At 40.6% G+C, this 14,312-nt stretch overlaps 1 protein-coding gene across 1 annotated transcript; it reads left to right on the top strand.

Moving 5' to 3' along the window:
- Positions 1 to 2,560: 2,560 nt before the first annotated feature.
- Positions 2,561 to 12,737, top strand: LOC114583200 (vomeronasal type-2 receptor 26-like). The gene is made up of 5 exons (XM_077918146.1): positions 2,561 to 2,908; positions 5,023 to 5,871; positions 8,139 to 8,354; positions 10,088 to 10,214; positions 11,836 to 12,737. Exons 1-5 carry the CDS (start codon positions 2,561 to 2,563, stop codon positions 12,735 to 12,737), a joined length of 2,442 nt encoding a protein of 813 aa, XP_077774272.1.
- The last annotated feature ends 1,575 nt before the right edge of the window (positions 12,738 to 14,312 follow it).

The following is a 14,312-nucleotide window of genomic DNA, read 5'->3' as shown; positions in this document are numbered from 1 at the left end:
GAAGGCCATCCCCTGTGTGCTTTGAACTGGGGCAAGGGGAACTGGCAGGCTGCTTTGCTGTAAGCCAACGTCTTCCTTCAATAATGCATTAGACCTGATCATTCTGGTGTTTGGGGCTTCTTCCTTTGAACTCCTATACCATACAAACTCCCATGAACCCTGCTCTGGCTCTGGGGCTGTGCTGTGCAACAGCACACTGGCACACACAAGTGCCATGTTGGTGACGCTTATCATAAAGCAGTGAATACAATATCCCTATCTTGCTGTCAGTGACTCCAAATCATGCCATCCGTTTTTGTATAGCTGAGAACGAATCTTTCAGTTCAGAATATGTGACAAACAAATTTTCTCTATTCCTCAGGGGCTCCCCAACTTTAACTCAACAATTACTTCCACAATTACCTTGTCAGAAGAACTGCAATTACTTTCAATGTTCAGGTAAATCCCAGTGGAATATCAATGTCCACTAGCAAAACAAAGAGCAAAGTCTGTGAACAATGTAATAAATATACCCTGTAAAATTCAGGGGCAGGGAGGAGAACTGGGAGCAGGGCAGAGATCCATGGTTCTGCTCTTGGATATTCCAGGTTTGGGGCTATCAGGAAAATGTACAATGTTCAGCTCAAGCAGTTTTTAATCAGAGAGACTGTAATGATTATGCTGTAGAACAAAATAGGGGCTTTTGTATGTAGCGTTAAAATCTGGGCTTGTACTGAGAATGGTTTTAGTCATTTTGCTACTGGCCCTGTTACCTCATATGGCATGCATGGCTCACAGGGTTCAGTGCAGTGTCCGTTATCCACAGCCGCCAGTTCACACATATTATCAGCCAGGAAACTTCATCATTGGTTCTGTAGCTTATCACGGCTGCGTGGTCACCAGTGAAATACTTTTCTCAGAAGAACCCCTGCCAACATTGACAGATATTTTTATGTAAGGCCTTAATGGTTGTTTGCTTTTCTTTCATGCAATTTGACCCTGGGATAATGAGCATTAGAGCCGCACCTTCAGATCACTGAGTTCTTGTCTTTAAAAGAGTGAATGCAGGGGTGACCAAGGTGCTGTCCTCTGAGTGCCGTTAGAATGCAACTCCCATCAGCCCTAGGCAAAATGGCCAATGGCCAGAGTTATAGGAGTTGTACAATGACTAACCATCAATTAGGGGATCCTGAAAAAAACGGAGGGTTTGTTTTGTCAAGTGTCAAAAAAGGTACCATGGATGGATGGAGGAAGTTTGTGTATCAGTTTTACTTTTGACCATCTGTATACTGTAGATCCACCTCTTTATTCACTTTAATTAAAGTCAATTCAAAAAGTACAGATCTGTGATTTTTGTATTTTCCCCCAAATAGTGCACAAGCTTATGCTTGTTGTTTAGCATTTCTTCTTTCTTTTGGTAAGAAAGACTTAAGCCAAGCCTCTATTTCAAATAGATATTATTTAACTTACAGTATCACCTGCTTTGCAGGGAAACTCAGAATAAAACCGCAGGATATGCATTTGAAGGCAGAACTCCATGTCATTTCTTCTGGGGCACCATATCAAGCCCCAGTCCATGAAAAGCTTAGAGACTCACACACAAACCCCTTTTGATTCTCTTTGATTCACACCAACATTGTTTTAATATCTCCTAAACTTCAAGGGACGCGGGTGGCGCTGTTGGTTAAACCACAGAGCCTAGGACTTGCCGATCAGAAGGTTGGCGGTTCGAATCCCCACGACGGGGTGAGCTCCCGTTGCTCGGTCCCTGCTCCTACCAACCTAGCAGTTTGAAAGCATGTAAAAGTGCAAGTAGATAAATAGGTACCGCTCCAGCGGGAAGGTAAACAGCATTTCCGTGCGCTGCTCTGGTTCGCCAGAAGCGGCTTAGTCATGCTGGCCAGTAAAGCGAGATGAGCACCGCAACCCCAGAGTCGGCCACGACTGGACCTAATGGTCAGGGGTCCCTTTACCTTTACCTTTTTAAACTTCAACAGATGCTCATCATGAGTATGACTCTGTGCTGAGTCAGCTTGACCATATTGGCTGCAATCCTTTACTAAATTACCTAGGAGAAGGGATGGATGAATCTGTCAAATTCAGCAACTCTGTCAGATGCTACCCAGCTTCTGCTTAATACCTCCAGCCAAGCATAGCTCACAACAACCCAAGGCAGTCTGTTTCATACTCAAAAAGCCCTTACAGATAAAACATTTCTTCTAACGTTCAGCCAAAATTTTCCCCACCAATTAACTCAAACCTTTTTGTCAAAAACAAGAGCAAATAATGCATATCCACCTAATTCGTGGCAAATTTTCAGACATTTAATGATGGCTAACAAGTTTCCCCTTAAGCATTTCTTTTCAAACTAAATATGATCAGCTCATTCGATTTTTCAATGTAGTTCATTTTCGCAAACAATATAAAAAAAAGACACCATACTCAGAAAGCAAATGGTGTGTCATGTTCTGAATGTGAATTCTGGTATTGTATATCTCTTAGTGCAAAGAATGGATCAAGAAAGAGAATATTTGAATACTGTAATAATGAATAATTCAATAAGATGTACAACACAATGACAATGATTAAACTGTGTATAAAATATGCTTTTGATACAGAATGCAATTCTCATTCCAGCATAGTGCCCAAGTATTACCAACACTTCACAGCCTTGGTTTTTGCAGTAAAGGAGATCAATGAAAACCCTCATATCTTACCCAATCTCACATTGGGATTCAACATCTATGACAGCCATAACAATGCAAGGAAGACCTATTATGCCACAATGCTGCTTCTATCAGCTCTGGAAAGATTTATCCCTAACTACATAAAGAACAACCAGAAAAATCTAATTGCTGTCATTGGGGGACTAGATGCCCACATTTCTTTTAACATGGCAAATCTCTTGAATAACTATAAGATTCCGCAGGTAGGAGATTTGTGTGCTTTTGTGTGTGTTATTGGAATTTAAGTGACACTCACCATTACTTGTTCCTTCTTTTAAAAAATAATATTTTTATTAGTTCTCAATTACAGTCCAATAATAGCCTCATTATAACAATTCCAATTTATAATATAATTATTACTACAAATCGTTCAAATACCGAATAATATTATTTAGATACAGAGGGACCCCAGTGTGCTAGATTTGATGTTTTGATCGTTTTCTTTATTTTTGTGTTCCAAAATCTAATTAATTTCAATTACATTCTGGTCATAATAAGAATTCCTCATACAACAACTGCAATATTAATAACTTCTATTTGTGTTGACACATTAAATGATTTATAAAACTACAAGTGAGGAACTCAACATATATCCTTGTTTTTCCTGTGTGTGGCAATTATTGTCTGTGGTGTTTCTTCCTGTCCTTGTAAGATGTTATGTTTTTCTTTCCCCTGGTTGTTGCTGTTTTCTGTCATGCCTTGGGCGGAGCTGATATCCCATTGTTGTTCCAGAAATTTCTCTGTTGCTCTGTCCCATGTTTTGTTGTTTTGCAACTTTAATAACAGCTGCAAAAGGCACTCTGTCCCAGTAAATATTACCTGTTGCCACCATTTTTCCTCTCAGCCTGGGAAGAAGAGCAGTCTGTCAAACTGCAGATGACTCAATGAACTGCAGATTCATTGAACTGCAGATGAACCTTATCAGTTTCTGGCAGTTCACAGACTCCTTTCATCCTTCCTTCCTACTGAAGATATATGAGCAATTACACTTCCAATTAAATTAAATTCCAAGTCCTCTTAGTGTTATTCAGTTCACTTTGTAAATAATAAAGGATGGGGAAGAGTCAGCTCTAAGTTTCCATTGTAAATCTTTTGCAAAATAGAGCTTCGCTCCCTCTTTCCTTTTTTTACACGCACAGTTCCGTTTGATGTTATAGTCCATATTTATAATCCAATTTCTTCCATCTCGTTTGTATAAATATAATTTAAACTAACATTGAGAGGAGGGTTGCTGAATCGTAAATGTAGAGAATAAAACTTTAAACAAAGAAACTGTAGGCTCCTCTCCCCCTCACCGTATTTTGCTCTGAAAGCCTTATCTCAAGTTCAAACCTTAAAGTCCTAGCAGTTGATTTGTTCTGCAGTTTGTGATCTCATCTCTTCTAGCATGTTCCTGTACTTTAGTCCAATTAAGCTCTAATTAACAGGGAAACCATTGCTTATTAGTGGCAGTGTTGGTGGGTTTTCGGCAGGTGAAGTGATTTTGCACTCAGCACCTCCCTACCCCCCTCATTCCATGTCGGAGTGAGAGCAAGGTATCGAGATTCAGCTCTCCCTATCCTGATAAAGAAAAAAGTTAAAGAACTTGTGTATGGTCAAAATAACATTGCTTGAGAAGGGCTGTTACTCAGTGTTGGAGCATCTTCTTTGTATGCAAACTATCCCAGGTTCCATGTAGGACTGGGAAACACCCCTGCAAAGTCATTGCCAATCACAGTACTCAGCTAGATGGACAATTGGTCTTACGCTGTATAAGGCAACTTCCTCTAAGAGTTACCTCTTACTTTATCTTGACAATATTTTTATCAGAATGTTGGAGTCATGTAGCAATTAAAAAAATGAAAAGAATCCCCACTGTTTCCACCTCACCCATGGAGCCACTCAGTGGTCATAGTTAATCCCATATTCTTTTAGTCACAGCTATCTTGAGAAATAAAGCAGTACAATTCACTTGTATTATTGTTGTGAAGACTGATAAGGTGTGGGATGAATCAAATGCCTTCCCCCTCAGATGATCATCCATCAGTTGTAGAAAGCAATTTTTGGCCATTTCTCCCACTCTTGCTAGGCCCCACACTTTACAAAGATCTACTTTGGAGGGTCCCCAAATCCTCTGGAGCAGATTTATAGAGGGGCAAGCACTCCTGAGGGGAGGGGGAATTGGCAAATATTGAATCCCTCCTTATTTTGCAGACAGGTAGCTTTGATTAGGAGAGAGATGGCATGGTACTCTAACGTTCATGGTTTTGAAACCTTCAGCATGACAGATACATTCTATTACTGTTCTCTTTCTCCCCCTTCCCCAATTTCTCTTCAGCTCATATATGGTTCCATTCCATTGATGAATGATGAAACCACAGGGCATTCCTTCTACCAGATGGTCCCCCGTGAAGCCCTTCAATATACAGGGATTCTTTCTTTGCTTCTATATTTCAAATGGACATGGATAGGAGTCTTTATAATGGATGATGAAAACGGTGAAAGATTTTCGCAAACTGTATTACCACTCTTTTCCCAGAAAGGTGTCTGCTATGCATTCATAAAAAGAGTCCCCCTATTCACTGATCCCTCTCAAATTAACCAAGTAGTAGAACATGGTGAGGAAATATATAATGAAGTAATGCATAGTACAACAAATGTTGTTCTGTTTTATGGAGAATCAAAATCAACGGTGTTCTTGAGATGGATTCCATATTTTGCAGAAAATCCACCATGTCTACCAAAAGCTATGGTATGGATAACAACAGCCCAAATGGAGCTCACTTCACAAGTGTTTCAAAGGAACTGGGAAACAGAAATATTTCATGGTGTCCTATCCTTCACAATCCACTCCAATGACTTCCCAAAATTCAAATCATTTGTTGAGAGAAGAAATCCTTTCAGCACAAAAGGAGACGGTTTCATCAGGGACTTCTGGAAACAGGCCTTTGGCTGTGTATTCCCAGATGCAGATATGGCAGATGTAGAGGAGAATATATGCACTGGGGAGGAGAAATTGGAAAGCCTCCCAGCACCATTCTTTGAGATGAACATGAATGGCCACAGCTATAGCATCTACAACGCTGTCTATGCTGTAGCCCATGCTTTACATGACATGTCCTCATCTAGACTCAAACACAGAGCAATGGAAAGTAAAATGGAGCATCAGAATCAACAGCTGTGGCAGGTAATATGCTCAGCAATGTTAATTGACAGACTACCACAACCGTGGTACAATAGACTCAAATCTATATAAGAAAATTCTTTCCCCACAACTCTACCACTGTTCATCTTTATTCATTTTCACCAACTAGTATGAAAATAGTAGCCCATTGGTCTTTTAAGATGGGCTCCTTGGTTCCATTGAATTTAGTATATGAACCATACTTGGTTTTCTATCTATAAGGTGTATAGGTGTAGCTTTAAGAAGCATTCTCTCTGCCCCTCATTATTCTTCCCAAGTGATCCCTTTCTCTCACACACTTTGATTAACTAAGTAACCCACATTCCAGTTCAAGGCTGTCCTCCAGATATTTATTGGACTACAATGCCCATCATCCCTAACAATTAGCCATGCTGGTTTGGACTGATGGGGGTTAGAATCCAACAAAATCTGGAGAAGGGCGCTACGTTAAATAATTCCGCTTTAGGTTGAGTATAGACATATAGAAACATGCCACAATACATTCCAGCATTCATTCATGCTTGCTACTGCTTACTGTACTGCTGCAATTGGTTTATATTGCTCAAGTCTTTTTGACATTTTGAAATTTTATTTGTTCATTTAAGAGTTTTATCTATAATTTGGAAGCATAATAATGATAATAATGATAATAATAATGATGATGATAATAATGATGATAATGATAATAATGATAACAATGATAATAAACCTACAGGGCTAAAAAGCAATATTATCCAGAACATAGAACAGAAATCAATTCAATCACAGGTAATTCAATTTCAGTAATTACCTCTTTTTTATGGGGGGGATGCAGAGAAACGCATACCCCTAAACAATTTGTGAATCTAAGTTTGGCCTCATTAAGGGGTAGTATTTCAATATGAGTAGGAAAATGAGAGCACTCCTAAACATTTTTATTAGAAAAAAAGCAATGTATATATCTCTGTGTGAGAGAGAATAAAACATTTTTTAAAAGACTTGCAGTCCTCAGCAACATAAAAACCCTACTTATACACAAACAAATTCAGCAAACTATACTTCGGGGGGGGGGGGAATAAATGCAATGAATCATCTGTTGGGACAGTAGCAGTTATGCATATTATTATTATTATTATTATTATTATTATTATTATTATTATTATTATTATACCACCATATACCTGGAGGTCTCAGGGTGGTTCACATAAAAGGATCACAATATATAAAATAAAAATAAAAGCAATAACCAAAAAGAGCCACATTTTAAAAGGGAATGGGATGTTGGTTAAAAAAGGCCTGGTTAAAAAAGAACATTTTTGCCCAGTGCCTAAAGGCGTATGAATGAATGTGCAAACTATTCAATGTAATGGGTGAATGTTCAAAAAAGACATTTGCTGTAGAAGCATTTATTGGAAGATACGTTTTCATGATGGGAGTCAAATAGGTGGATAACCAAATAGCTTCCTGGTGGCATCATCACTGCTCTTGGCCAGAAGGGAGATTAGCAGGGGAAAGTGGCAGGGAAGTTGAGATAGAGCAGCTGCCCTGTGGGAGCACTGGTTCTGCTGGTGCACTGAAGCTACACAGATCTCTCCACTGCCTTCCTCCTCTCCATCACTCTCTTGGGAAAGAGTATGAACAAACGTGACAGGAAGTTTGCTTTGTGGTGGTATAATGTATTACATTTTGTAAACTGATGTGAGACTTCTGTTTAAGGCAACTCTTAAGTCAAATTCATTATAACATTGACAATCATGTCACAGTTATGATTTTCATCATTAATTGTATCTGCTCCCATCTCTAAATCATAAACAGTGAGAGTATTTTTCATAGAAGAGGAGGTTAAGGGGCGATATGATAGCCATGTTCAAATATATAAAAGGATGTCATATAGAGGAGGGAGAAAGGTTGTTTTCTGCTGCTCCAGAGAAGCGGACACGGAGCAATGGATCCAAACTACAAGAAAGAAGATTCCACCTAAACATTAGGAAGAACTTCCTGACAGTAAGAGCTGTTCGACAGTGGAATTTGCTGCCAAGGAGTGTGGTGGAGTCTCCTTCTTTGGAGGTCTTTAAGCAGAGGCTTGACAACCATATGTCAGGAGTGCTCTGATGGTTTTTCCTGCTTGGCAGGGGGTTGGAGTCGATGGCCCTTGTGGTCTATTCCAACTCTATGATTCTATGATTCTATGTTTTCCCGCCAAATCAAAACCCATACATAACATTACTTCTTGATATGAAAAATCCAATTGCAGTCCTTTCTCAACTCTTACCTTCTTCTAACCAACCTAGCTCCATCATTTCCTCAGAAGTGTCTCCTTTAACAACAATGCTGGAGACACAGTTTCCTTTGACCAGAATGGGGAGATAGTGGCTGGATTTGATGTGATCAACTGGATTGTTTTCCCAAACCAATCATTTCATAGGGTGAAAGTTGGAAGGGTGGATCCTAACCAAGTGTTCACCATCAATGCGGATGCCATAACATGGTACAGTGGGTTTAACCAGGTAAGTCCCTTGCCTAGTGAACATTATATCCAATTTTGAATGAGTACAAACTGTCTGGGGTGTATGTGGTGTTAGGGATGGGGTAGTACCTCTGGTGGGCAACATATCATGCTTTTTCTGGGGTAGTTTGTACACCTTTGGTCCCCACCCTGCTCTCAGCCCTCAGCCCTCAGCCCTCAGCCCTCAGCCCTCAGCTATAACTCCTAGAAGCTTGCAGCATAGGACAATGGCCAAACCCTGGGAAAGGTTTCAACTGGCCTGATAAGTGAGGTGAGGGTAGTCAATGGGTCTCAAACCCTCATTTAGTAAGGGACTTCACCTGCAGGCAAATACATGCTCCGGTGGATAGAGCAGACAAGAGCAATACGGGGTTGAACGGTCAAGAAGGCAGTTTTTGCACATGGTGTAAAGGAGAGTGAGGGGCAGATAGGACCTATCAACCTGGGAAGGTAGCCCATCTAGGAGACTGAAAACTCTGGTGCTAAACCTCTGCTACTTGCATGATATTTTCAGGAAAAGAAAATGCTAAGAAGTAAAGCCTACACAGATCCAGAGTGCCACACATCTGGGAAATCCAAGATATGTCCTTGGGGGGGGGGGGGATCTGAAACACTTTAACGGAAATGTCTGGGTTTTTTGGCGGGTGGGCTTGAGCTTGGATGCAGGCACAGGTGGCTTCGGTGTGGGGTCGGGCACGGGCAGCTTGGGCGCAGTCGTGGGCTGCTCTGCATGCCACAGCCACTGCCCCATGCACCCATACCAATCCACCTCCTTCTGCAGCTTGTGCTAACAGCAGCTTTGGCTATCCTTCTTTTTGCTCTTCAAGATATGGCAACACTACCCTAAAACGGTTGGACAGCACATTGTATGCCTCCTTCTGGCAACTCCTGCAGCCAGACTGGTGCCAAATGTATTGCTCCATTGGACCATGTCAATGAGTACAAAGGGGGTGGGTCTTGGGGCAGTCAGGAACCTCCATATACACTACCCGGGTTTACACCCCAGGGATGTCACTTTGGTTCTGCTAATGCAGCAGTTTGACTTCACAACCAGAGCCACACTCCATTGTCTCCTGAGACAAACAGATGCCAACAACTATCTGTCCTGATGTCTAAAACTGATTTATTAATAAGATATTAATGAAAACCTATAAAAATATACTGCTGCTGTTGTTGCTTTTTTTCTCAAAGAAAGATGAACAGTAGATTAAATATAGTATATGGGGTTCCAAAAGTTACTATGGCTAATATGTTCTTCTCTCTATTAACCTAGAATGATTTTGAGGAAATGTAATATAGAATTTAATTATATCTCTATGTTATTTAACAGTCACCAAATTCCACCACTAGAAGCAGATGATACCTGGCACCCTCTGCCAGCATATACTAACAATGGGTTGTTGAAACATACCAATAGTTGAAAGAAAATGATATGTATGTATGTTTGCATGTATGTCTGAAAAAACATGCATTGCAATGATTGAATAACCTAAAGTGTAAAAGCCCATATAGGAATCAAAGTAGAGAATCAATTTACAAAAAACCCATCACTTTGACAAGTGTAATTAATGTAAATATTTAGGCACAATAGGATATCATTTTATTTGTGCTAATAAAGAAAGGTAGCAGTCTTAACCATATGCTGCTTATGGTGATATCACTTTGGAACAAAAAAGAAGTCAAAAGAAACATAAGAATTACATCTCCTATTTTGCTTTCTCATTTTTGCATTAGACCCAGCCACTTTCTTTATGTAATGAGAGGTGCCATCCTGGCTTTAGGAAGAAAGTGAAGGACGGGGAACCATTTTGCTGTTATGATTGCATCCCATGTCCTGAAGGGAAGATTTCAGACCAGGAGGGTAAGAATTAAGAATATATTGTATTACTCGACACAATTGTTCCGACTTAAAGACAGAGGAATGTGCCTATATCACAGTTACTTTTCTCTAATGTTTGAAGTGTTTGGAATGTGCAGCCATTAATGTGCAGAAGCGGCTTCGTCATGCTGGCCACATGACCCGGAAGCTGTATGCCGGCTCTCTCGGCCAATAAAGCGAGATGAGCGCTGCAACCCCAGAGTCTGTCACGACTGGACCTAATGGTCAGGGGTCCCTATTATCATTAGCTTCAGGTTACTCACATCAGTTTCTATCAAGAAATGATAATGCCTTCTGAGTAGTTATCTGAAGGGAGGTACTGATGATATTCAGGAAAGAATGTAACTTTCAGTGGGAGGGTTGAATTGTTCATGGATGGCAGCCATTAAACGCCCCAACCCAGGCATTATGTATCCAATACTTTAAACATATTCACATGCACTTTGCACCAGGTTGGGGGGTGATGTAGGATGCAGGAAGGGGGGGAAGGCATCAGGGCTTGCAGAGGAAGTATGCCACCCTGTGAGAACTTGGATCCTGAGCCATCACCTCTGCCACCATTGGGACTGATTTGGTCTGAACACTCTGACACAGGCCCACACTGGTAAAGCAATGGCAGGCTGGTGGGGGGTAGGATAGAATTGCACACTAATATTACATCTATTCAACAACACTTTGTATTGAGACTCCCAAACTTTTGTAAGATAGCTAATGTCCTAATTTCTACATAATAACACACACACACAGAGAGAGAGACATCTGATTTTGGATATTGCACTTATACCTGCAGCACTGGGAGGGATAAGCAGTTTCCTTTGAGACTGCTGATGATCTAGAGATTTTACGCTGGAGCAAGTAGTGCTAGCACCACTCATCAGCTAACTGCTCCAGCAAAGGAAAGAAGGGGAGCTCATTTTTAGCTTCTGATTATTACCACATTGAAGCCCTAGACTTACCTGCACCACATCCTGATATCTGGTGCAAGGCAGGTGGACATGGCATATTCAAAGGAGCCCCAAGAGTCAAATGAGGAGGCCTGGCATGTCAAGTTTGGACTGCAGGCAGCAGGTTTACCACCCCTACTCTAGTGAAAGGCAGAGCAGTTCAAGTCATAGTGGAGTACTTTTGATGAGGGGGGAGTGTGACTTCACCTGGCTCCATCATTACAGCACTTAGGTGGTATGCCTACAAGTGATAGAGAGGGTAAACACATGCTGGCATCATGAGATGTTTGAAGAACAGAAGTGAATTGGAAAATGATCTTTTTGACCCCCCTCAGCAACTTGCAGCTCTGGGCCTCTTTGCTGTGCCATCCTGGGAGCTGGCATAGCACAAATATAACAATTTCTTGCTCCTCTACTATTCTCCTAGCCTGCGTTAGATGCTGTGCTATGGATGTATACCTTTTAAACAAGGCCACCAAAGCAAATTAACTGTGATTTAGTAATCCCACGTTCTGTGCCACTTAGAGGATGAGTGATACTTTTCATACTGCACGTGCTGAAGGAAGTATAGACTAAAATATGTTCTCTGTTTGCAAAAACAACAACCCAATTATAACTCTCCCCACCCCCAAATTAAGACCATATGCCTTCTTTTTCAGACATGAATGATTGTAATAAATGCTCAGAAGAAGAATATCCAAACACAAATCGGGATATGTGCCTTCCCAAGGAAATAAGCTTCTTGTCTTTTGAAGAAACTTTGGGGAACATTTTAGTCTGCTTTGTTCTTTCCTTTTCTTTGGTTACAGCTCTGGTGCTGTGGACATTTCTAAAGCACCACAGCACACCCATTGTCAAAGCCAACAATCGGGACCTCACCTACACTCTCCTCATTGCCCTTCTCTTCTGCTTCCTTTGTGCATTGCTATTCATCGGAAAGCCTGAGAAGGTGACATGCCTCCTCCGACAAACAACATTTGGCATCATCTTCTCAGTAGCTGTTTCTTGCGTGTTAGCAAAAACCATCACAGTAGTTCTGGCTTTTATGGCCACCAAACCAGGATCCAAGATGAGGAAGTGGGTGGGGAAGAGAACAACCACTTCCATTGTGGCTTCCAGCTCCCTTATTCAAGCAGCTGTGTGTACTGTGTGGCTGGGATTCTCACCCCCATTCCCAGATGTTGACACACACTCGTTGACTAAAGAAGTTGTACTAGAATGCAATGAGGGATCCGTGACTATGTTTTACTGTGTCCTGGGCTACATGGGCTTCCTGGCTATTGTCAGCTTCACTGTGGCTTTCCTTGCCCGGAAGTTACCTGACAGTTTCAACGAAGCCAAGTTCATCACTTTCAGCATGCTGGTCTTTTGCAGTGTTTGGCTGTCCTTTATTCCCTCCTACCTGAGCACCAAGGGAAAATACATGGTAGCTGTGGAGATCTTTTCTATCTTAGCCTCCAGTGCTGGTCTGCTGTGCTGCATCTTTGCCCCCAAATGCTACATTATTGTGTTACGGCCTGAGCTGAACAACAGGGAACATCTAATAAGAAATAAGGCCTGAAGAATTTCTGCACCTTCATGTTTTAGAACTCTGGAGTTTTGCTTTTGTTTGCACATCAGAATATTTGTAAGAGCTTCCCTTTCAGCAGGTGCCATAAATATGTTTCCCTACAGATGTCACTGTGTTTTTAAATTTATAATCTGTTCTTCACTGTAAAAGGCTCTCTATGTGGGTAGTATTCAAAAATAATAACATTAAATCAATTTAAAACTAGAGCAAATGATCTTTAAACTACAATATTCATTCTATATTATTGGAATAAATAGCTAGTTGCATCAGGGCTCCTCCATTATTTGTCTTCTAACAACAACAACAACAACAACAACTACAACAACAACAACAACAACAACAATACTCTGCCAACGGACTGGGTTGCATTACATTACACATTGAAAGGCTTCCCTATACAGGGCTGCATTCAGGTGTCTTCTAAATGTTATATAGTTATTCATCTCATTGACATCTGATGGGAGGGTATTCCACAGGGTGGGTGACACTACCAAAAATCAACCTGTTCCGTCAGAAAGCTTGGTAAAGTGGAATGTGCTTTAATGGCAAAACCTTATATTATATAATTGCACATTCTATTTAATTATTTTATTTAAATATTTGTATATCTTTTTTTTTACAAACTATATCAAAGCAATATGCAACAATGTTAAACAATGAAACTAAGAAAGAAACAAATATATCATACTTTAGTCCAAAAATACACACCAAAAAGTGAGCTAATTAATCAAGAGTCTGCAAATACTTGGGCTAACAAGAATGTCTTCAACCACTGGCAGAGCACATCACAGAAGGTGCCCACCAAATCACTAAATGAAGAATATTCCATAATATAGGTGCCACCACAGATAATGCTCTGGGTTATATTGCAGAATAATGTTTACTAGTTATGAATTTAATTGGATTAGTGTTTTATTTGTTTGCATCTCATTGAATTGTTAAATAAATGAAAGTATAAAATAAAATAAAACAGGAGTAAGGAGAATTAATAGGGCTTATTTCATTAGAGTATCCAATTGATTTTTTTAGAAAAACCCAGGGAGGAACCATTCAGGGACTCTTTCACATATACACAGGAAGGTGGCAGGCCAGAATACAGACAATGTCTATAGCTCAATGGATCACAAGTGGTTCACATTTCATCATGGGCAATCAAACTCATAGTTGCCTGATAACAGGGATTGTCAAAGAAACATGTGTGGCGTGTTGTGGGGACAAAACACAATGACTTTAATGTCAGAGCAGGTGACCCAATGCAAACATTGGTAATATCTGTGAATATTGATGGGATATTCACAAAGAAACTTCACTCCTCTCATTGGAAGTACAGGTGGGCACAGTAGCACTCACAGGCACCATGTTGGTCACCCTTGAATACCGTCTTCTTTTCTTACTGGGGGGTCATTACAAGCTCTGCCATCTGTTCCTATCTGAGAGAGATAATTCAGCTGAGAATATGTGACAAACAAGTTTTCTCAATCCCATAGGGACTACCCAACCTTAACTCAACAGCTGCCTTTAACCCAATAACTACCTTCACAATTACCTCGTCAGATCTGCAATTAG

The sequence above is a fragment of the Podarcis muralis genome, chromosome 13 (genome assembly GCF_964188315.1).
Source record: "Podarcis muralis chromosome 13, rPodMur119.hap1.1, whole genome shotgun sequence".
NCBI classification, from domain to species: Eukaryota; Metazoa; Chordata; class Lepidosauria; order Squamata; family Lacertidae; genus Podarcis; species Podarcis muralis.
Note: the sequence above shows the minus strand (reverse complement) of the source record. Positions and strands in the feature narration are given on the sequence as shown.

Coding starts and splice junctions, on each gene's coding strand:
- LOC114583200 (XM_077918146.1), top strand. CDS start 2,561: ATGATTAAACTGTGTATAAAATATGCTTTTGATACAGAATGCAATTCT. Junction 8,355..10,087: donor GGTACAGTGGGTTTAACCAG/GTAAGTCCCTTG, acceptor TTTTTGCATTAG/ACCCAGCCACTTTCTTTATG. Junction 10,215..11,835: donor GAAGATTTCAGACCAGGAGG/GTAAGAATTAAG, acceptor CTTCTTTTTCAG/ACATGAATGATTGTAATAAA.